This window comes from Genypterus blacodes, unplaced genomic scaffold (genome assembly GCF_046128005.1).
Source record: "Genypterus blacodes isolate CSIRO-AG114 ecotype Tasmania unplaced genomic scaffold, CSIRO-AGI_Gbla_v1 ptg000139l_1, whole genome shotgun sequence".
In the NCBI taxonomy this organism is placed as follows: domain Eukaryota; kingdom Metazoa; phylum Chordata; class Actinopteri; order Ophidiiformes; family Ophidiidae; genus Genypterus; species Genypterus blacodes.
The window spans coordinates 996,648-1,020,151 of NW_027466941.1; the positions used below are offsets into that span (position 1 = coordinate 996,648).

Here is a 23,504-nt window from a genome sequence, read left to right on the forward strand (position 1 = left end):
TAGATCATTGTTGCATTATCACATGTTGCTTATTAGGGCTTTTTTTTTTGCATTTAGATGGTGATTTAAAAGTCCCAGAGGTCGAGTTTATGGATTTGAAATTCATGGGGAGGAGAGAGGGAGGGGGAGAGGGGGCAGTGTGATGCTGATAGAGTTAAACAGGCCTCAGTGAGGTGGGAGGTTTGTCCCCCTCCTGTCTCATAAGCAGGGTTCCACTGGCTCTCTAATTACTGCGCCGGGCCTTTAGATTTACCCTCACAATTAGAGGAGAACATGGTTACTGTCCAATTTACCCCCCCTGCCCCCTGGCCCCCTTCCCCAAACCCCCAAACCCCTTGTTAGAGAGAAAAGGCCTTAGTCAGCTGCAGGGTTACGTTATGAATTTCAAGCCATCCGCTCATATCCTGGGAAAGGAAGAAATTAGAAAGAGGGCCAAGATTGGAAACAGATATTCGCATGGTGTGTATGTGTGTGAGTGTGTGTGTGTGTTTGAAAGAGAGCGACTGAAAGAGCGAGAGGGAGAGAGAAAGAAGGACAGAAGGAGGTCAGGAGAGGAGGAGGTGTTGTGTTATTCTGCGTGTGCCAAAACAAGAGAAAGAGGCCACGGAAGAAAAGAGCTGAAACGCAGATATGAGGTGTGAAGAGGAGATTCAGACGCAAAGTATCTCATCTGTGTTTTCACCTCGATCACACGTGACGCTGCAGACCTGTTACGCAAGACGAAGTTATTATCCTGACAAACTGAGACTTCCGTGTTTGTTTCCAAAGCAGGCCACCACTCAGCTGTGCCAAGAAGCTCTTTTATCCCGGACCCCTCCATCACTCTCTCTCTCTCTCTCTCTCTCTCTCTCTCTCTCTCTCTCTCTCTCTCTCTCTCCCTCTCTCTCTCTCTCTCTCGCTCTCTCTCTTCTCTTCCTTTTTGATTGTGTTTGTTGTTGTTTGTTCTTACTGAGGGTTAGACGCGGTCCAGATTGCAGTTGCCAGGAGCGTCGGCTGGCTCAGCTTGGCTACACCTCCAGTTTGCCGGCCACTCCATTCATAAACAAATCACCCCGTCCTGGGACCGCTCGGCTGCTACCTCAGAACAACAAACAGAACTCGATCTGTGCTTTCTCTCTTTCTTCTCTCTCAGTTCATTCCTTGTTTTTTTTCTCTCTCTTTTTCTTTTTAAACTTCCCTCTCTTGCTTTGGCTCAGCTCCTCTTCACGATTCTCCCTCCCTTCTCTCCCTCCTGCTCCACTCCTACTCTTGTTGCAAGAGGGCCGGACCGCTCTCTCTCTCCTCCTGTGTGAATCAGGACAAGAGCGTGTGTGTGCGTATGTGTGTGTGTTTGTATCCACCGGGAACACCTTTTTTTTAACTTACAGAACTTTTTGGGAGCAGTGGGCAGGGCTGTATCCAGAGTGAGAGAGGAGGAGAGGAGACCCCATGGTGCTGCCATTTGACTAAACAAACAGCCAGGATCGGAGCAGTACCTCCTCCGGTGGACTCCAGGGACTCGGCAGATTAACCTCGCAGCCCTCAGACCCGGAACATCTGAGGGGATCTATACATCTGAAGCAGCGGCACCCTGCAGGGAGAGAGAGAGAGAGAGAGAGAGAGAGAGAGAGAGAGAGAGAGGGAGAGAGAGAGAGCTGACTGGAAAACTCTCCTCTGCTTTCAGGACGGAGACTGACCGCTGGCCAGCAAACTCGCCACACAGACGAGGAGCAGGAGGAGAGAGAGGAGGACACCACACACACACACTCACTCACTCACTCACTCTCTCACTCACACTCGGGCTGAGAGACTGAGAGTCTAAGCTTGTGGGGAAACACTGAAGGTAAGCAAGGTTCTTACTCCTCTGTCACTGTCAAGGATTTAACTTTTAGTCGTGCCGGCTGTTGGCAGCTGTTGGCAGAAAGTGAAGATGTTCTGTAGAAGGTGGTGATGTTCACTTATTCTCCCTGCTGAGCTTCGCTGTGACTGATTCCATTTCACAGCAGTTGGTCACAGAGTTGGTGTCCTCATCCTCACAACGCTGTTTCATCGACAGACAGCTCTCAGTCGATGCGATGATCAGATTGGAATTGCTGGGATGTCAACATGTCTAAGTTGGCGGTTTGTGTTTCTTGCATTCTTGAGTGTGTGCACATCGGGCGTTACAATGTGAAAGAGTGTGTGTGCAACCTGTTGAAACATCAACATGACTCCAGTTGTCCTTTACATCAGACCACAATGACGTGCATCTCTGTGCACACACAGCTTTCTGACTGTGTTTACCTTCTCGCTGAGTGAATACGTTTGACAAGGTATCCCAGGGTTTCAGACACACACACACACACACACACACACACACACACACACACACACACACACACACACACTGGGCTTTACAACACAAGCTGTTTGTATGCTCTCCACTTTGTGCTTCACTGCTAAAGGGGTTGTTTGTACAGCCCTCTTCAGTCACCCTGGGTGAACCGTCGGTCCCCGCCACCCAACCATCCGTCTCTTTCCTCCTTTTTCCGAATGACCCCGACACAATCAATCTCCTCTGCGTGGCGAGACAGAGATGCCCATATAGAGGCCACGTCTGCGTCGGGGGAATATCAGACCAGGCATCAGTCGCCATCGGTCAGCATCCTCTTCAGCCGATGATCGATCTCCTTTAAGTGATAACCGTAAAGAAACCAGCTTGTCTACCCCAGGATTTACAGCTCAGCGTCTGGGTCGCTCCTTCTAAGAGTAAAGCCAGGACTCTGTCGTCTTCTCCGCAGACACAAACAGACGCTTGAATCATCTCCAGACATTTATCTCAACAGAAGGCTTTAGTACCTGGGATGAGTTACATTATAGCAATGTGAGCTATTTCATGGCAGAGGCACATGTGGTATGCAGGTCCTTCCTCTCTAACCCTGCATGCGTTCTGCACCTGAACGCGTTCCTCTCTGCTGCGTCACCGCTCTGTAAACACACATGCATATATATATCACTCAGCATCTTCTTAACAGATGATCTCCTGTAATCAAAACAGTGTTGGCATGTGTTTTGAGTCTGTTCCTCTCCTCGTCTTGGGTTAATCGCCTCCTTTTGAAGTTTGTGATCCTCGCCGGGTCGCTCTGTGGTTATTTCGGTGAAGGCTTTGCCAAAGAGCTGTTGGAAAATTGCATTCATGTCATAGTTGTACCATCAGCAGGATCATAGCTCTTCATTGCATATACTCGGACCAACCTTTAAAGCTGGGATTTGTAAAACATTGCCAAGATTCATTTGTCTTCTGACTGCTGGGGATTTCTGGGGTTTGTGCGTCAGGCTGCTGGTATGTGCTGCAGAGCGGCTCCACTCTCAGGGCCCCGGCACAGCGCTGCTCTGTCGGCTCCGTTCCCCTGGCCCAGACCTAATCCTTCGTCATCAGCTGTTTCCTGGCTCTCCGGGCTCTCTGAATGCCAGCCGCTCCGAGAAAATGTGCTTCACATTATGACCATGCAGAAAACATGCCAGCAGTCTGAACGGGCTCATCTGGGACACAGAGCACCGATCTGTAACTGTTTCAGCTTGGAGGGTTGAAACACGTTGATCCCATTGTGTCCCCTCTTGGGAATGAACTGAAAACACAGCTGCTGTCCAGCATCTTTGCACTGAAGAGGAAGAGGGAGATGATAAAGTATAGTTTCTGCTTAAAAGAGGGAAGATATTGATAAGGAGGGGGGTCTCAGCCTGGAATGTTTACATATCTGTTCTCTGACTCGTGTTGTGGTGGTCACTTATTGAGTGATTCATAATTCATCACTCATACCTTTGGAGTGAGCTGGAGTTTCCTCTGCATGGCTCTCAGTCTTTACCCTCCTATACGGCGCTGCTTCTTTATCGCTGTACTTAAGACACTCATTTGAGTCATCATAGCTTTGGACGAAAGAGCACTAAGTGATGCTGCAGTGGAGCATCCTGTATGGCTGCTCTTCCATCTGTCCTCTCTCCCCTCCTCCCCCTCTCTTCTTCCTTACTTCACTTCCACCCACACACACAAACAGACACACACACACAGTCCTGATGACAGGCAGCTGCATCCTATCTCCAGCGAGTGGAGGAGAAATACACAACACGGAACGATGAAGTTTGTAAAGGAAGTCGGTGTGTCACTCTCACAGGATGAACGCTGAGTCTAACCTGGGTGTCACATCAGAAGGGTGCTGTGATGCATGAAGCAGTGTGTTGATGCGTTCACAGCAGGACTTATTATTGCAGAAGACTACAGGAGGTTTTGGCCTGGTTCAGATTAATCAGCATTCTTTCTGGCTTTATCTCGGAGCTGTCCTGAGTCCAAATACAACATGCTGGATTTGGTGATAGAGAGCAGCGCGACAAAGGAAAACAGCCTGTTGCATGACTCAGATAAGAATATTCCACAAAATACACGCAAATTCAGACTTTTTGAGGTCACGAGCTGCTTGCACAGTCGTCGGGTCACATTTGCGAGGTTCCGCTTGACGTTCATTGATATGGGACACGTCTGCGGCGTTTCCTCTCGTTTACGACCGCCGTCACCCACAGAGGGACGGAAATGAAATGCAGACAGCGACTCTGGCGTCAGTTAACTCCATAATCTGAGAAATAGTTTGCTAATTCGCCAAAAGTGAAGAAATATTCTCACTGATTAGACAGATTCAGAACTTCTCCCTCTCTCTTCCTCTCCCTTCCCCACATTGTTGTTCTTTGGGAAGCCGCCATGGAAGACGAGCGGAATTCAAAGCCAGTTAGTCTTAATTGAATTCAGCTGTTTCTACTTCTTGCTTTGGCCTGGAAGTGTGTGTAGGCGTCCTCTATTTCTCTGTGTGGATGGTGCGCAGGAAGTGGAAGGAGGAGGGTGTGTGTGTGTGTGACTGATCTGATATTCATTTATTCCGAGTGAGCTGCGACTGTTACAATCTGCGTGTATACCTGTTGCTCACTTGTTCTGATGAAGGTTTTGGATGACTTTCCACAGCACACACACACACACACACACACACACAGCTTCAGTCGTAACAACAAAGATTTACTGCCGGAGGGGAACATTTACTCCAATGTCACTTAAAGACGCAGCTGCTTGTTTTAACAGAAACAGGTTCACTTTGATTTCTCGACTTCTCTTCACTCATTTGCGTCCCCTAATGAGTAGAAAATGACATCATTAAACTAATATCAAACACTCACCACATGTAAGTCCTTCTACAAACATCAGTTGTACCCTGAAGTAGTTTTTTCCGTCCGGCTACAAACAGCATTTACGGCTCTGTTTGAAAGGAGCAAAACCTCAAACTCTGTAGTTTCCTTCACACATGGTGGCTCAGCAGGAGAGGCTTCGGTGGCCGAGGTGATGTGAGAGGGTTGAGGGGAGCAGGTTTGGTAAACATAAGGCTGATGATGCAAAGTTCTGATGGCTTCTTTGGGCTTCAAGAACCCTTAATCTGCAAAGTCGAGTCGTCTTCATCATCAGAGACTCGCACATCATTCTCCCACAGAAATGTTTGCAGTGAGAAACTATGTGAGGCATCTTAGTGGTTGCGGTTGTATATATATTTTAATTTTCCAGTATTTTGGTGGTGGAAGTATCTGTTGATGCCAAAAACGTGACATAGAACCGATTCAACAAAACGTCAAAGAGTGTTTTTCTCCGTGTTAAATTGGGTCCCACAAAGTCAGAGTTGAGCTGTCTTTGCTCCCGGGCTGAGAGATGGATCCTTATCAAACAGAGACGGAGCACTTAAGCATTTCCTGCTTATACTAACTCGCACATACTGTCAGCGTGTTGGTGATCCATGTGTGCCGTCCCAGCTGAGCTCACCTTCTGCTCGCCAGCTCCTCGGTTATCACTTACAATCACAGCTCGCCGTTGTGCATGTGCATCGCTCAAACTTGGACATGTGGGGCCCCCGGGGTGTCTCTTTTTTTTGGGAGTCATGCATCGTGGGTCTGCTGCAGAGGGGACCAGAAGGTTTCTCTCAGGGCTGGGGTGGTGGGGGTCAGGTTAGGGGGGGGGGGATGTCTGTCCAAGGCGAGTGATAAAAACAGAGGCATGTTTTAACAAAGACACACTGGGTCATTTTTTTCCCACACAGCATGCCAAAGTCCCAGCCATCCTGCAACACATCGCGAAAGCACAACTTCCTTCAAAACAAGTTAAAAGTGATGACGAGTGCGGTGTGTGCGTTTATTCTGTAGCCATTCTTGTGATAATGTGTCCTAATAACGCTCTCAGTGTCTGTGGTGGTCTGTAATGCGTCTTATCTGAGCTATAATTGTTTGCATTGGAAAGCAATGACCACTTACTCCGAGAGATGTTTGTTTTGCACACAAAGTCCTGCATCATCAGCAGAGTAAACAGCTTTGTGTGCGTTTGTGTGTGTGTGTGTGTGTGTGGTGTGTGTGTGCTGTCAGACTGAGCCCTGATGCTCTGATGTGGTGTTTGTCTTCTCTCTGTCCTGCTCTCTGTCCCGTCTGGTGATTGCGTGTGTTCTTGCGGTGTGTTGACGGTTTGTCATCGGTCGCGTTCTTGTGATCTTTTGTTTTTGCTTTTGTTTTCATCATTTCTAATTTCCAGTCATTCATCTTCTCTCTTCCCTTTGTGTGAGTGCAGCGGTCTACTCATTGTGGCGTCTGCTGGGTGGCGGTGCTGGTCTGCTGTATCATACATGCATCACGAGCTCACACCCACACACGGCCGCGCCATTTCCCAATACAGGATGTCAGAGCTCTCCAGCTGCACTTGGGGAGATTTTTTTTGGACATCTTTCTCTCTTTTATTATTGAATCTTTTTTTTTGTCTTTTTCCAAATGCAACCCCCCCCCCCCCCCCCCCCCTCTCCCCCCTCCTCCCCCCTTGGGACGCACGCTTGGCTAAAAATGTGTTTCGGGAAGCAGTTCCCACTTCATCACGGACAGCTACATCATTGCCAGATGTTTAAATGAAGCACGGAGCTCCAGTATGTATAGATAATCCCAGATGTGGGATTACAGGCTCCTGAGGGACGTGAGTTTACACACTCGAGCTGTGCGTGGGCTGCGTGCATCCCGCCGTGGCTGAATTTAGCATTCTTCCTCGTTAGCTGGTGACACTTTGAGTGTAACAGGCTTGTTTATGAAAACTTGAAGAGGTCAATCAGCCACCAGATTCCCAGCATCCCTGGTAAGCCCATAAGGCGGAGGGGGGGAGGGGTCACACTGTCTCCCTCATGGTGATTACAGGGAAGTCACTAAAGTTAACTGTTTTTGTGAGACGTGAGCGTTCAGTGTGGGAAAGGAGAAGATTTAAAACAATAAACCACAATGTAAGTGAATTCATTCCAGCCATCTTCTAGAAATGGCTTTGGTTACTTCTCGTGGACACACACACCAATCTAAAGTAACTCTCCTGATGTCATAGAAGTCAGTTCCCCTCAGTTTGCACCAGCTGCAAACGCCTTCAGACATTGTTTGCAAATACTGAACGATGTTTCCCCTTTAAGGCAAAGTTTTGTAGAATGTGTTGAAATCAGTACAATACATTTGAACATGAATGTAAAGAAAACATGTCTCTACAGCACCTCCTACTGGTGGGATATGATATGGATAAAATAGGAAATACCAGCAATTACAATACATTATCGATTATCGCTACATCACTCGACACATTCGGATGTTCTCAGGTGGAAGGAGTTGTGGGGGCACGCACGCACAAACACGCACACACACACACACACACACAAACACATACACACACACACACAAAGACGTTAATTTATCCCAAAGCACATTTCGACAGCAGTTTGTTTGTACATCACAGAGCATCTCCGTCCCTCAGGGGTCAAACTGCTGCTAAGTGTTTTCATTCAAAGGCCGCTGAGATGCTGCCAGTTATTCTTGGCAGATTCTCTGGGCTTTCATTGTTGAAGAAGGTCCTGCCAATGTCCTGACCCTCTTAAACGCTTCATAACGCAGCCTGCTCCCTTCTTTTTAGGACCTGAGAGGGCAGAGATTAGCACGTCAGCAGCTCTGTGTTGGACGGACCGTTAGAGCTACAAGTGTCTCTTCCTCACTGCAGGCTCGCACCCTGAACGCACCGCCGCCTGCAGAGCGTCAACTCTCCAAACAGGGCTTTATTTTGGCGCTCTTATCTTTAGACGTTTCATCCCTTTTGGAGTGTCAGAAGGCCTCACTTCAGAGTTCCCCACCGCCCCAACAGTCAACATTAAACCTCATCGTGTTGCAGAAGCCAAACATTATTTTTCCGTCCCCTTACAGAGACTCACAATAAGATCTGAACACACCTACATTCTTGTCGAACGAGGTTGTTTTCTTGCGGTTTGGATCTGAGATGTAAAGCGATCCGATCCCTGCAGCAGCCGGATTCTGACACAGCCAGTTGACTTGTAACACTTTTAGATTTGTTTCTTTTTTAACCGACACAAGCCACAGAGTGTCGCCCTGTTGTCATCATAGACACACTGCTCATGAGCGTTGATGTATGGCTTCCTCACTGGATGGTGATTGGGCCCAGTGTTCTGTGCGTGTGTGCGTGCGTGTGTGTGTGTGTCGGGGGTGGGGTAGACGTGGTGACCCCTCTGCTCCCGCCGTCGTCACCAGCTTGGTCCCAAGTGTATCAGCGGTCCTGGGAAAGTTTCAGAGGAATACTGTGGGAACGTGAACTGTACGCAGACACGAGTGACAACAAGGGGGAGAAGAGGAGGGGGGGTTTGTTTGTGTGTGTGTGTGTGTGTGTGTGTGTGTGTGTGAGTGTGTGTGTGTGTGTGTGTGTGTGTGTGTAGGAGGTGGGTAAACGATGGAGGGATGGGGGTGTAATACAGCGTGTGCCTGTAGTATGAAGTGTCTCTCTCTCTCTCTCTCTCTCTCTCTCTCTCCCTCTCTCCCTCTCTCTCTCTCGCACACTTGCTCTCCTTCACCGCTTTTTTTTATTTTATTGGAACCAGCAGGCGGGGGAGGAAATGGACCAGTCATGTTTTTGGAGCAACTCAAGAGCTTTTTCGTTTTGGGAGCGGAAGTGCCAGAGGCGTTTGATTTAGGGAGACATGGTGTATCTGGTCTGAGTAACTGGGCTGGTGTGAGTCACTGGACGTTTGGTCCCTCATTACGACTGCGGCAATAACCAGGTCATTGATCTCTCGTGTCTGGAAACACACATTTTAGTCTTTCGGCCCTTTTGGTGATTGAAGATGACGCGGAGAAACTTTTTAAACCTGTGTTCAATAACAGAGCGAACACGGTCCAAGCTCTTAAAATAGAAAAGACAGGACAACTGGAGTGAATTATGGAGTGAAAACATTTCAGAGTGTTAAAGATTGCAGCAGATACATTTCACAATTTTTTCCACAGGCTCCCTCCAAGGATCCCTCCCTCTCTTCCTCCTCCACCCTCGCTCTTCCCAAGGCTCCTTCTTCCGCCCTCTCTCTCTTTCCCACCCTCTTGCTTACAGGCCTGTGATCTGTCCTTAACTGGTTCCAGACGTCCGCATGCTGCACCCCCTGAACCCCCCCCCCCAACACACACACACACACACACACACACACCCTCCACCCCAACCAGAACAACAAATGAGCCCACCCCTCTTCAATCTTTCTGCATACAGAGAAATTAGAAGGTTTCAGGGTCTGTGCTGGTCAGTGTTGTGCACCGAACATGAATCACCCTTGCCTCCAGGTTTATTAAGCCAAAGCAACCGTTCAAAACTCCAAATACGCTCCTGTGTCTGCGGCTTTTGCCACCACCCTCATTTTCACTTTTTGTTTACACCGAAACCAATTAATGGACCCAGCAGGACGCTAGAACGGCTTGGACGCCGTATTGTTGCCAGTGAGCGTGTTGCAGAGCGGCACACACACACACACACTGACCCGTTTGTTAGAGGACATTGCGGCTCTGTCCGGGTGCAGCGAGGCGTCAAACACCTCCAGTTGTGCATTGGAGGAAGACGGCTTTCTCCACAAATGCATTATTTGTTAGATTATTTGTTTTATGTGTAATTTCCTTTAACTGGAAGCAGATTAGCTCAGACACAAAGTGATTTATTTTGTCAAATCTCTCTTGACCTGCTGCACCGGGACTCATCCATCATGATATGAACGCTTATCTCATATGGAAAGATGTTAATGAGATGTTCAGAGTCCTCAAGGTTCAACGCTCCCTCACACACCAGCCATTTAGGTTGTTGACTCTAGATTGCAAATAGGGTGAAGACATTTGCAAAGTTGTTTTGGTTTCTGCTCTGGAATTTTATTAGAATCATTGTGGACGGATTGATCTGCACTCATGGATTTGAGGAGGTAAACATCCTTTTAAGGGATTCATAGAGTTTAAGCAGGAAATGAATATGATGGTGTGTGTGTGTGTTTGCAGAGTGTTTTGGAGGCTCCAGCATGACGAGCGTGACAGCGTCCACGCTTCATCTCACCGTCACACTCACAGGTGAGAGGTCGACCGCCAGCAACAGCGAGATCAGCGTTTGTAACTGATGTGTGAAGGGAAACTGCATGCTTCAAAAATCTTTCAATAGTTTGCAATAACTTTTTTCCAGTTTTGAGTTTTTTATCGTGTTGTTTAAATTTTTATTCATTCTGTTTTATAGTTCAGATATTTGCGACAGTGATTTTTTAAATTTCATTAATATGGTTACCATAGCAACTAAATGCAGCAAATCTGTGCAACTATTTAGATGAATCATTAATGATAAGAGTTGAGTCTTAACAAAATAGGATCATTTGTTAGCATTCATTGGTTTGTGAGATTACGCAATCCTCTGATGTATTCAAAGTGACACATCTCTCACTCAAAAGCTTCATTATCCTTCCACTTAGTCGCTCCAGACGCCTCACATCCTTCATCGTGTAGCGGCAGAACAGGATCTGGCTTGTATTGTTGATTTAACCTTTGGCCTCATGCTGCTGTGAGTTTGACCTCCACCGTGACCTTTTCCCTCCTGCAGCTCTTCTGTATCTCCTCCCCGGGCTGAGCTGTGTGGAGATCACACCCGGGGACAGAGAGTTCGTCCTGGCAGTGGGCTCGTCCCTCAGCCTCACCTGCTCTGGCTCCGGTCCGACCACCTGGGAGTTTAAGAAGGAAGACGTGCCGTACTTCCAGGTGGAGCAGATCCAAAACCCCTTCACCGGGCAGAACTACGAGATTGTGCAAAACGGCGATTCATCCAGCACTTTGACCCTTTGGAGCGTGACCTGGAAGCACACGGGGGTGTATCGCTGCACAGAGGAGCACCCTGGAGACATGAAAGAAGTCGCAGTCTTTGTCCCAGGTGCCGATCAATGACCTGTACCTTTACCTGATGAAGTCCAAACCTCATGCATCATCATGAATCTGATGCTATCTTGCCTCTCTGTCCTCAGACCCTGATGTGTGGTTCATCGAGAGCTCCCACGGCATGGTGACGAAGACCAGCGAGGAAGGCACCGTCCCCTGCGTGGTCACCAACCCCAGCATCAACGTCACCCTGGTGGAGAAGGACACCGACACGCCGCTCAAGGGAGTCTACGACCCCAGCGAGGGGTACAAGGCACCGCTGGAGGACAGGACCTACGTGTGTCGCGGAGAGCTGAACGGGGAGGTGAAGGAGTCGCAGGCCTTCTACGTCTTCAGCATCGTCGGTAGGTGTTTGGGGTTAAGGCTTTATTTAGGGTTAACTAGTTAATTAGTCGTTATATACTCACTTCCACGTGTGGCACAGAGAGTTTGGCCCTTTAATTCAGTCTGAGCCGACACCCAAGCTGTTTAAATTTAATAGGAGGAGTGTTTTAAAGTCCAATAAAAACCGATAGAATTTTTATTGCGTTTCCTCTAATGGTTCATGCAGCATCACCTCACTGTGAAGCCAACGTATTCCCCTCTGGGTCCACATGTACATTCATTTCCTGTAATCTCTTAAGTCATGCACAACCCTATAACTCTGGAAAACTCTGCTGCAGTGTGTGTGTGTGCGTGCGTGTGTGTGTGCGCAAAATATTCAGTAGGAGACAATGAGGTACATTTGGAGTTTGGACCCACAGGTGTGCGTGTGTAAACAGCTGAAAACTGTGCACAAGGAGAGATTTGATGGCGCTACAGGAGCCAAACCGTCTGTCAATCATTAGATAATGAGAAAATAGAGTTTACAAGTTTAAGCTTAAGCAGCTATACCTCTTCCCTCCTTCCCTCCTCAGCCCCGGAGACCATCGACGCCTACATCAACGCGTCCAAGACGGTCCTGAAGCAGGGCGAAGAGCTGACAGTGAACTGCACGGTGCATGGAGTGCAGCTCGTGTATTTCTCCTGGGATTACCCCAACAGTGAGGTGAGTGGGAGGAGGAGCAGAACAAGAGCTTGTGTTCGTTTCCCCCTGCACAGATCGCTCCCAGGCCTCTGGACCCAGCCCAAATTACAACAAGATGTAGAGACACACCTCGTTTTTTTGATCCTCCATGTTGTTGCTATTGTACTAATCACTGCTTCAATGTGGAAAAATCATCTTTAGAGTTTATTTCTGGAGCATTATCACTCGTCACCCATTACTCTTTCTCTGTGTCTCAAGCTTGACGATGTGGAGCCACTGACCGACGTCCTGTCCGCCATGAGCATGCGTTCCTGCCTCATCTTCTCTCACGCCAAGCGAGCCCACAGTGGAAACTTTGTCTGCCATGTGCACGAAGGCGTTCTAGACCAGCGCGCCTCCGCCAGCGTCAACATCACTGTGCTCGGTTAGACTGCACACACACTTACACACACACACGCACAGAAAAAGTCAAACAAACGAGCGCCCGGGTAGATTATTATTGTTTTCCCCCGAACAGAGAGGAGACTGCTTATTATATAAACCTTCCCAAGTCAAGGTGAGGGAAATGAAAATCTGCCTTATTTATTTCTGTTCAATGTTTCATCGGCGTGAACGTAAACGTGTGTGTTTAGTGTGAAGTAAACCTTTGACACGGCAGCAACGCCTGAATGAGAGCTTTCAAAACAAAAGGGGGTAACTCTATTTTAAGATTTGAACAAAACTGTCTCCAGGCAAACCAGGCAAAGTGTTTGTGTGTCTGACCTTTGACCTCTATAGTGTAACAAGTCAAGAGGGTGTGAAGGACCCATATCGCACAGAAACGTCTTCCGCGATCTCCGCGTGTTACAATGTAAAATGATAAGACCTCCCGCATGTTCCCTAACTCTGTCTGCAAGGGACCGTGTGAAATTACTTTCACCTATTAAATAGGATGCCTACATCTGTCTACAGTGTTTAAATGCTATTTTCAGATGGTCCCTCGTGTCCAGCAGCGATTTAAAGACTCATTGTGGCTCCAAACAGCTGGAAACACTCTGCAAAAAGCTGCAATTGTGTAGATTTTGTTGTCATCTAAACTTCACAAAGTTGCTAATACAGAGGAAAGTATTATAGTAGTCTCCTTTACTTTGAGCTCTTGTTTCTCTTTCTGTCGCCTCTCATTTGAAAGCACAAAAACCTGTGGCCTGTGAAAGCTTATTCTATCTGCACTGAGGTGTGTTATGTTTATGAGGGCCTTGAATAACTCACGCTGTCATGCTCCACAAAGAGAGGCGGGGACAGTGTAGTAAAGCTTCCTGGACATCGCAGTGGAAAAGACAAATGCCGCCTGGGTGTGAGACAGAAGCAGGGCAGAACATTTTCTCGTCTGCGGTGTGAAGAAGGGACATGAATATTTAACCAGCGAGCCAGACTTAATGTGCAGATTAGTCACTGAGGTTTCAGCATCTAAAGCAACATCACATGCATTTTGACGTGGTGCAGCAGATCTGGTGGTATGATACTGTATGTACGCAGTGTGGTTGATCTCCTGAACGTTCCTCCCCCAGAGCGAGGCTTCGTGGACCTGCGGCCCGCTGAGAGACGAAACGTTTCGGCCAGGCTGCATGAGAATGTGGAGCTGAGGGTGGAGATGGAGGCCTACCCACCCCCTCAGGTCCGCTGGAGCAAGGACAGCGCCACCATCAAGGGAGACAAAACCATCGTCACCAGACAGGAACAGGAGACCAGGTGAGATGTGAGACTGACCCGAGGCTCCAGGCAACAACATATTGATACATTTAACCTATCAGCGGGGTGGGGTGGAGGATTGTGTGGCGCCTCCAGAGGCATCGGGCTCTTGTCAGTCAACACCAGATAAGGACGTGACAGAGAAACACAATCCTCTCTAGCGGAAGACGCCATCATTCATCACACTGGAACTAAAAACACAACATTACCTGCCAGGGTGCAGATGTTTCAAATGCAAGACCACATTTTCACCTTAACACACCCCAGAAATGAAACATAAGGAACCCTGCAAAGATAAAATCATCCAAAACCCCTAAACCACCTTTCCTCTGCCGTAGGTATGTCAGCATTCTGACCTTGGTGAGGGTGAGGACGGAGCAGAAGGGCCTCTACACTGTCCTGGTCACCAACGGAGACGACACAAAGGAAGTGATCTTTGATCTGGAGGTCCAAGGTGAGAGAATGTAGAAATGATCACTGTGTGAAAGAAGTGTGTGTATGCGTGTGAATTTGTGCCTTCAGCCCCGGCTACTGATCTGAAAACACAGACCAGTGGGAAACACGGGAACAAAACACGAGCAGGATCATGTGACCTCCATATTTTTGTTGCAGAAATCTGTGTTTGTGTCCGTGTCAGTAATGATGAATGTCTGTGTGCCCCCCGTGTGTGTAGTTCCCTCTCAGATTAAAGACCTGACTGACCACCACCTCTCTGCAAAGAGACACTTGGTGACCTGTGTAGCTGAGGGGGTCCCGACCCCGACCATCCAGTGGTACAGCTGTGACAGCATGCTCAAGTAAGTCACACACATCCCTCAGTCATCACTGCTACTGAACTGACACACAATCAACACTAGGGGGCTGACTGTGCACGGGAATGTGTGCATTCTGGTCTCCGCTCTGCATCGGTGTGTGAGGGAGGACCCACAGTGACTGACCTCCTGTCCTGCTGCAGGTGTAGCAACCAGACGGCAGTTTGGCAGCTGCTGATGTCAGAGCCAGAGACCCTCAGCATCCAGACTAACACCAGCTACAGTGAGACGCGTAAAGTCAGCCAGGTGCAGAGTCAGGTGACCTTCCACAAGCCCCAGCAGGTCACTGTCCGGTGTGAGACCAGCAACTACGGAGGCCTGGACAGACGAGACGTCAAACTGGTCTCCAGCAGTAGGTGTCATAATGAAGATGTCCAATTTTAGTAGCTTGTGTGTTTGGTGATATATCAGAAGCAAAGAACAGAGTAATGGAAGGTTTCAAAGTCATAATCAGTGGAAACCTTTTGTTCCTTTTGTCCCTTTTGCAGCACTTTTCTCCCAGGTGGCGGTCCTGGCTGCTGTTCTAGCTTTAGTGGTCATCATCATCATGTCCATCATCATCCTCGTCGCCGTATGGAGGAAGGTGAGACCGGCGTGACTTTCCATTCGCCTCTTTCTCAGCTCTACATCTCCCGCCGCCTGGTTCCCTCTCTCACACGCGTGTGTTTGTTTCCTGCGTGTTCTCAGAAACCTCGCTATGAGATCAGGTGGAAGGTGATCGAGTCTGTGAGCCAGGACGGTCACGAGTACATCTACGTGGATCCCATCCACCTGCCGTACGACCTGGCCTGGGAAATGCCCCGAGACAACTTGGTGCTGGGTGAGACTAAGTTAAACAAAGAGCATATGGATGATGACGTTGCGGGGGTCACATGTGTCAGAACCATGTGTGCCTCGGATGTCCGGCGGGCTGCAGGTTTCCCCTCCCAGTGAAAACAATACAGCAGCTGATCAGAGCCATTAGCACACATTCACAGGGGAGGAAGTGAACCCAGCTTTGATTTGTCCTCCGTGAAACTAGTTTGACACCCATTGTAGGTCAGTCGGTCTTCAACTTTTGGGTGCAAAGTATCAAAGCAGCCACCAGAAATCACAGGAAAACCTAAAACTATCAACCTTCAAATACTGTTCAATGAAACTCAAGCTTATAAATAATTAGCAACAGTAACAACATTTCTATTCAGCTGTTTTGATTGATTTGCAAGAAAAAATCGTGCTAAAATATGACATCACCTGCTTCAAGCTCCACCAGTGGACAATACACACAGCTTGAGAACCATTGCTAAGTGTGTTTTTGTACAATGATATCATTCACTTCACTGAAGTGTATTGAATCCCAGCTGTAGCTAATAAGCTGTGACTGAGGTTAGACTGGAGCAGGTGGTCCAGCGCAGGAAACAGGGAGGTCAGGGCAGCCGGCAGACAAACCGGCGGCCAAAACTAAACCGTCACAAACCGCAAGGCAGCAAACAGGAAACGATCAATCATGATGATCAATGAAGAGGTCACGTTAAATGATGCTTTATAAAAGACGCGAACACCAGATCTGATAGATAACAATTTCCCTCTTTGTTGTCTATTAAAGTAGCCTAAGCTGCTTTGGTTTAGAGTTTGTGGTTAAAGAAGAAACATTTTGTGGTCTTTGTGGTCAAAATCTGACATTCTGCCTTTTCATATCATTTGTTTCTATAAGAGAGCAGAAACATTATGCTGCCTCCGTCTCCATCAGGTGTGTTAGGTGCTGATGGGGTTTGAATCATGTGTGTGTGTGCTGAGCTCACCCTAGAATGCTAAACAAGGTGCAGAGCTCTCTCCCTGGACGATCGCCTCATTTTAAAGCTCTTCTTCTTCTTCCCTTTGTCTTACAGGATGTGTTGCTCCACAGTTTAACTCTAACCAGGACAATTCATCCAAAGTGTCTTCATTTTTTGGGGGGTCTCTATTCAGGCTCTCTCTGACAGAGCTCTCCTTTGTGCCGCAGGTCGCACTCTTGGATCGGGAGCTTTTGGCAGGGTGGTCGAGGCAACTGCGTACGGTCTCACACACTCCCAGTCCAGCACAAAGGTGGCAGTGAAAATGCTGAAATGTAAGACTGAAGAATCAACACACACACACACACAACCACCCACCGACACACACACAATAAAAGGCGATGCATGTTACTGATGTGTAAAATGTAGAGACCCCTGCTTGGCTGTCAGCTCTTGTGACATCAGTGTGTGTGTGTGAGCAGCATATGGCTGTGAGCTGCACCCTGATGGGCTTTAGTTTGGTTGCCAGCCTGCTTCACGTTTCAGCCAACGGTTCAATGGGCCGTTTGGCAAAGTGGCCCCTGTGCTCATCTGACCCCATCTCTCTCTCTCTCTCTCTCTCTCTCTCTCTCTCTCTCTCTCTCTCTCTCTCTCTCTCTCTCTCTCTCTCTCTCTCTCTCTCTCTCTCCATGCAGCCACAGCCAGGAGAAGTGAGACTCAGGCTCTCATGTCAGAGCTGAAGATCATGAGTCACCTCGGTCCTCACCTCAACATCGTAAACCTGCTGGGTGCTTGTACTAAACAAGGTGAGCATCATTAACACATACACACACACACACAGTGACTCATCAACATCAAAGGTCGGGCACTCCATATCACTTACCCACCGTCATCTGGTGGGAAGCTGCTTGAGGACAGAGCCAGAGCAGGAATCACGCTAAAGTGATATAGAATTCACATTTACGTCCTCAGAATTCTCATGCCGTATTTTTAGCCGAAACTATAAAGTTGATCTATAATGTGCACAGTGGATTAAGATGACGAGGGTCCCTCAGGCGCCACCATGGTAATCGCTTTCAAATAGAGGAAGCAGCAGCACATGGGGGCCCCTAGGAAATGTGTGGCCCTGTGATATCAGTCAGCTGTGCTCATCGCGGGAATACACAACTAAACATCTAAAACATAAAGTTGTACAATAAATGAAAAGAAGGAATTTTCCATGCTTAATTCAAACAAAGCATAACTAACAGAGGATGTCGTCTCGTATTCAGAACTGTATTGTTTATGATGGTTGAAATGCTGCTTTATTTATGCTGTTTAGTTTCACTCTAGGCACTAAAAGACGATAATGAGATGATCAATAGTCTCCTCCATTGTTTACTGTATACTTGAGCTTTAGTAGTTAATCGCTTGTTCTCTTATGTATTTATTGTTATATCTGTTATTCATTTAACAGCAGTGCATCCAGTGTGTGTGTGTGTGTGTGTATTTAATGGATCGGTAAATGTAAGTGTGTGTTTAGCCTGGAAAATACAAAATGACAAACAAATTCTTAACCAAGGCCTTAAAATTCAGTTTTCTGAATGTTAAACCAATTTATAATCCTAAATAATTCCTAATTCCTGAGCGCTCCCCTGACACCCGTCTTCTTCTGCTCCACCCTTCAGGTCCTCTCTACCTGGTGACTGAATATTGTCGCTATGGCGACCTGGTGGACTACCTGCACAGGAACAAGCACACCTTCCTGCAGTACCACGCCGAGAAGAACCCGGAGGAGCCCGGCTGCGACGTCTCCGGAGGAAGCACCCCGCTCAGCCAGAGGAAAGGGTGAGGAGAAGAACAAAGAACAAAGAACAAACTTTGATGCGTTAGAGCAGGGGATCCCAAACTGTTCCATGATAAAGACCCCTATATACCATTAGGTCCCAGCCAAGGCCCCCCCATATGCAAGACATGTTGTTAAACACAGCGACAAAAGGCTACGACAACAAAGTAAAAATAGATAAATGGACCATGTAGAAGGAAATAAATTTGGTGTCTATTTAGCGTTTAGTGTTATTGGTTGGGCCTAATGGCAACATTCAACATTGGCATTTCAGAAAATGCTACATTATATCACATGATCAGATAATATAACATCATTTATTATTTGGATCTGTCATCCATTCAATTTCAAAATACAGTGTCAAGGATGGTTCATTCAACAACATTTTGACACACACACACACACACACACACACACACGTGTTAGAGGCCCATGAAGTATTCAGAATTTACTGCGTTCCACATTTTCCTCATTTTCTCTCTTTCTGTGCAGCTACGTGTCTTTCGGAAGCGAATGCGATGGAGGATACATGGACATGAGTAAAGATGAGCCAACAATCTACGTGCCCATGCAGGAGCAGATAGACAGCATCAAATATGCCGACATTCAGCCGTCCCCGTACGAGTCCCCCTACCAGCAGGACCTCTATCAGGAACAAGGTTAGATCTGTGTGTGTGTGTGTGTGTGTGTGTGTGTGTGTGTGTGTGTGTGCGTGTGTGTGTGTGTGCTGTGAGCGAGGATAATCTGCATGTCTGTACGCTTCCTACCGTGCATAATCTCCCTGTTTTGGTGTTGAAAATAGAGAGAGACTCAAACGCCGTGCTAATTCTCTGTTTAAATGTGTGACAGACAAGCAATTGCCTAATTTGTAAACGTATGACTCATCCAATTTATTCAACAGACTCATTGTTTGAGTTTGCTAAATCGGTAAATACAGTACAGTACAGTTGACGCTCATCACAGAGCAGGGAGAATTTACAGAGAAATGTTACAGTATATAAAAGGCATGAGCTTCATTTCCACCCATGCAGTCACAGGACAGCGGGAGTTTCCCCCATCCAGCAAACTGAGCACACAAAGTCTTCTTTCATGGCCGTTTCCCCACCTTCTCCTCTTCTTCTCCTGTTGCTTTGCTCCAAACTTTAGGTGTTGTCAGCCTGGACTTGGCCATTAGCGACTCCTCTGTTCTGACCCACGATGATCTTCTGGGCTTCAGCTACCAGGTGGCAAAGGGCATGGAGTTTCTGGCCTCCAAGAATGTAGGGATAATAAACATAATTCTGCACTATAAAATAGGAAATCATATTATTCAAGTGTGTACTGTCTGTGTTTGTGTATGAAGTGTATGATTTTTGTTTGATGTAGTGCGTCCATCGTGACCTGGCTGCCAGAAACGTGTTGATCTGTGAGGGCAAACTGGTGAAGATCTGTGACTTCGGCCTGGCCAGAGACATCATGCATGATTCCAACTACATCTCCAAAGGCAGCGTGAGTCTCACCGTCACCGCACCAAACAATAAAGACACAATAAAGACAAATAAGCCTGTTGTTGACGAGGTTTCTGACCTTCTTTAGCCCTGAAAAAGTTCTCTGTTTCCTGACGCACCTCCATTCCTTCATTTCAGACCTTCCTGCCCCTGAAGTGGATGGCACCAGAAAGTATCTTCCATAATCTGTACACCACCTTGAGCGACGTGTGGTCATTTGGCATTCTACTGTGGGAGATTTTCACACTGGGTCAGTCCACACACACGCACTAACACACACACACACACACACACACACACACACACACACACACAAAGCTAGAAGGAGTTCAAAAAGGTCATAAAATCTAAACTGGTTTGCAGAGTCACTCGCTTTGTTGCTTTGGTGAAAGTAAAAACAAACAAAGACTCAATGAACAGAATTGAATGCGATAGAAGTGCAGACAAATAGACTCAATATTTCACACAAAGTAGTCATTCACTAACTGAAATATATCAGTCGTCACTTAATTTTCCCCAAATAATTCCATAATAAAGGAGACTCTAGATGTCTGGGGCACATAGCGAAGGTTCAAAGGTCATAGGAGGCCTAAATGTCATTCGGCACAGTCAGGGTTTGAATCTTCGATTCTATTGACCAGATTTTGTGAAGCTAACGTGAAACTGAATAGACAGCTCAAAGCACATCCATGGTGAGTGTGTGTGTGTGCTGAAAAGACAACACACAATCCAGCCTCTGTGTGTGATGAGCAGGAGTCTGTGTGTTTATCAGACATCAGGGCTCTGGAGTTTGGAAAACAAGTGATTTGATAAACATCTCAAGGATTAAGTCAAATTACCTTTAAAAGTTGCTTTGAGATGATTTTGAAATCGTTTTTCTCAGGAGGGACCCCGTACCCAGATCTGCCCATGAATGAGTTATTCTACAGCGCGCTGAAGAGAGGCTACAGGATGACCAAACCCACCCACGCCTCTGAAGAAGTGTGAGTGTCACCGCCATGACTGCAGTTTTTAACTGATGTGAAATATTCTGAAATGAAAACCTAATGAGTGTCGATCTTGCTGCAGTTATGAAGTCATGAAGAAGTGCTGGGACGAGAAGTTTGAGAAGAGACCTGAGTTCTCCTTCCTGGTGCACAGTGTGGGGAACATGCTGGCAGACAGCTACAAAAAGGTGATTCATCTACTCAATCAAGTCCTGCTCAGCTTCCCCTCCTGATCTTAGTATCTCATTGTTTTGTGTCACGTTGCTCAAATAATCCATTAACAATCCCTCCCCTGACAACAGAAATACAGCCAAGTCAACGACAACTTCCTGAAGAGCGACCACCCCGCCGTGGCCCGAACCAAACCCAGGCTGTCCTCGCCTTTCCCCGTCGCCAACTCAGCCTTCGGCCCTCGCTCCCCCATCGCTCCCTCCGCCCCTCCGGACCCGTACAACCCAAACCCCAGCCCCGGAGCCTTCAGACAAGAGGCGGACGCACAGGAAGGCGTCACCTCATATAACGAGTACATCATTCCGATCCCAGACCCCAAACCAGAGGAAGTTTTCACAGACACGGACGTGCCATCGGAAAGCCCTGCAAGGTACAGATGTGCTCACATGTGTGTTAAATGCTGCAGGAAAGATGAAGCATAGCTGCTTAACAGGACCTGGCTTCTCTGCCACACACCCACTCGTCCAGATGTTTGAGACAATAGCTGTATTATGCTCCTATGAAGGCCACATCAGCATGATAGACATTGTGTTTCTGCATATTTGTGTGCAGGCATATGATCTTGGCTTTAAGGACTCGATCGGGGGTTTTCGCGTGGTTGTTTATATATGCAGGTCACAGATTTTGGCCTTTGCGTTGGGGAGATTTTGGGTGTTGGCTCAGGCAGGATTAACAGCAGCCCCTAGTGAGAGAAAACAGAATAGCACTGCTGGTCCTTTTGAGTGACATTTCAGTGTAAAGCTTCAACACGGAAGGTCAATAGGTCAACATTTCTATTCTAGTCTAACTATTCTATTAAAAAGTACATGAGCCTATGAGAAGTGACTTTAGAAATAGTTTTGTCAGTCAGTGGTTCTTAAACTGTCATTGAGAAATAGTTCCTTCCTTAGAACGAATGACATCTGCACGACAAAGCTCAAACAGTAAGCAGTCGCTCTTCTTCTTCATTCTGCAGCTCTGTGGTCCTAGAGGAGGAGACGGACTCCATGTCTCAGGACACGGCAGACACACTTCCGGAGGAGGACAGATTGGAGGAGACCAGTGAGAGAGACGCTCTGCTGGGCTTTTCTGGGACGCCCGAGGTCGAGGACAGCTTCCTGTAGAGACCGTCTGAAAATAGCAAATCCATTTTCTGGGGATTTTTTTTTTTTGGTAGAGGAATGCCTGAAAAGGGAACGTGATGAAAATAGAATGTAGCAAACTTCACTGAGAAGGAAATGTTTGTATCTTCACTAAGCACTCTTATGGTTTCACCCTGTTTTTGTATCACACTTAGTACCTCTGGAAAATAGTGCAAAATATGAGCATGAACTTACCACCTACTTTATTGTTGGAGCTCTACTCGCCTCTGTTTATTTTCTTTTTTATCCCTGATGTCCCATAGAATATGTTGTATCTGCCTGTGCTTTTATTTTGAAGGTTCTTTTCAGCTAAACAGTCATTTCTTCACAGCTTTCTCCTCACTCACACCTTCCAATCTTCATTTTTGATTTTTGCGAATAATATGAATCACCTTTTGTCATTTTGTGAACTCTGAACACTTGTCTTGTCGAGGTAAATTCATAGCTCTATGCCAGTTTTGCACTTTATTAGGATTAGAAGAACACAGTAAATAAATAAAGGTACTCATATAATTGTATGCAAATGAGAGTCGTGGACAACGTTCGACTTAGAGAGTGAATGGCGACATCAAGCTCTTATCTCTGTGATGATGTGAAGTTATAAATGCAGCAGATCACTGCCTTAGCACAAGATGGCAGTGTGTGTCTTTGTGTGGATCACGTATGACTGGGGTTTGTGTTGTTGTCTTGCAGCGATCAGGTATTGGTGCTTGCTGAGATAAAGGGCTACTACTGTCTTTGAGAATCGGAGATAGTATCTGTGTACATATGCCTTTAACCTTTTTGCATAGCAGTGTATAATATTCACTCTCTCTCGCACACACACACACACACACACTCATACACAAACTCTGCCTACCATTTAACACAAGCACGCAGTCATTCCGTATAGCAGTTGACACACAATTTACTGTTCCGCAGCTACGGTACCAAAGCTCCTCTTAACGTTTACAAATGTATTTTTATATGTGATATTTTATATGTTGTAAATGAGACAATAAATGTGTTTTATCATCACATACTTGTTCGTTTGAGTCTGTGATAAAGGCATTCTAAGTGGGGGAATATCATCCCCCTGGGCTCCCTCACACACAAACACACAAATACACAAACACACACACACACACACACACACACACACACACACGCACGCACGCACACACACACACACACACACACACACACACATACACACACACATACACACGCTTTTCTCAATCCTAGGTCAGATTTCTGGGACCCTTTTCACCTTTTCACTCTCCTCTCCCCCCTCTCCCCCTCCCCCTTCCTCG

General features: G+C 47.1%; 1 protein-coding gene across 1 annotated transcript; it reads left to right on the forward strand.

Annotated features, from left to right (window-relative positions):
* The first annotated feature begins 1,238 nt into the window (after positions 1–1,238).
* On the forward strand, positions 1,239–23,229 carry pdgfrb (platelet-derived growth factor receptor, beta polypeptide). Its single transcript, XM_076164938.1, has 23 exons — positions 1,239–1,822; positions 10,351–10,419; positions 10,937–11,260; positions 11,352–11,609; positions 12,162–12,292; positions 12,530–12,695; positions 13,819–13,999; positions 14,338–14,453; positions 14,673–14,796; positions 14,955–15,163; positions 15,300–15,394; positions 15,499–15,631; positions 16,793–16,897; positions 17,258–17,368; positions 18,230–18,389; positions 18,880–19,046; positions 19,534–19,646; positions 19,753–19,875; positions 20,013–20,124; positions 20,758–20,857; positions 20,943–21,048; positions 21,163–21,461; positions 22,047–23,229. The coding sequence occupies exons 2-23, from the start codon at positions 10,371–10,373 to the stop codon at positions 22,192–22,194; spliced, it is 3,330 nt and encodes a 1,109-aa protein (XP_076021053.1). The 5' UTR covers positions 1,239–1,822; positions 10,351–10,370; the 3' UTR covers positions 22,195–23,229.
* The last annotated feature ends 275 nt before the right edge of the window (positions 23,230–23,504 follow it).

Bases quoted from the DNA above. Each gene is read 5' to 3' on its own strand.
- pdgfrb (XM_076164938.1), top strand. From the start codon at position 10,371: ATGACGAGCGTGACAGCGTCCACGCTTCATCTCACCGTCACACTCACA. The intron at 12,696-13,818 runs GTTAGACTGCAC...TTCCTCCCCCAG, and splicing joins CGTCAACATCACTGTGCTCG to AGCGAGGCTTCGTGGACCTG. The intron at 15,632-16,792 runs GTGAGACTAAGT...TTTGTGCCGCAG, and splicing joins CCGAGACAACTTGGTGCTGG to GTCGCACTCTTGGATCGGGA.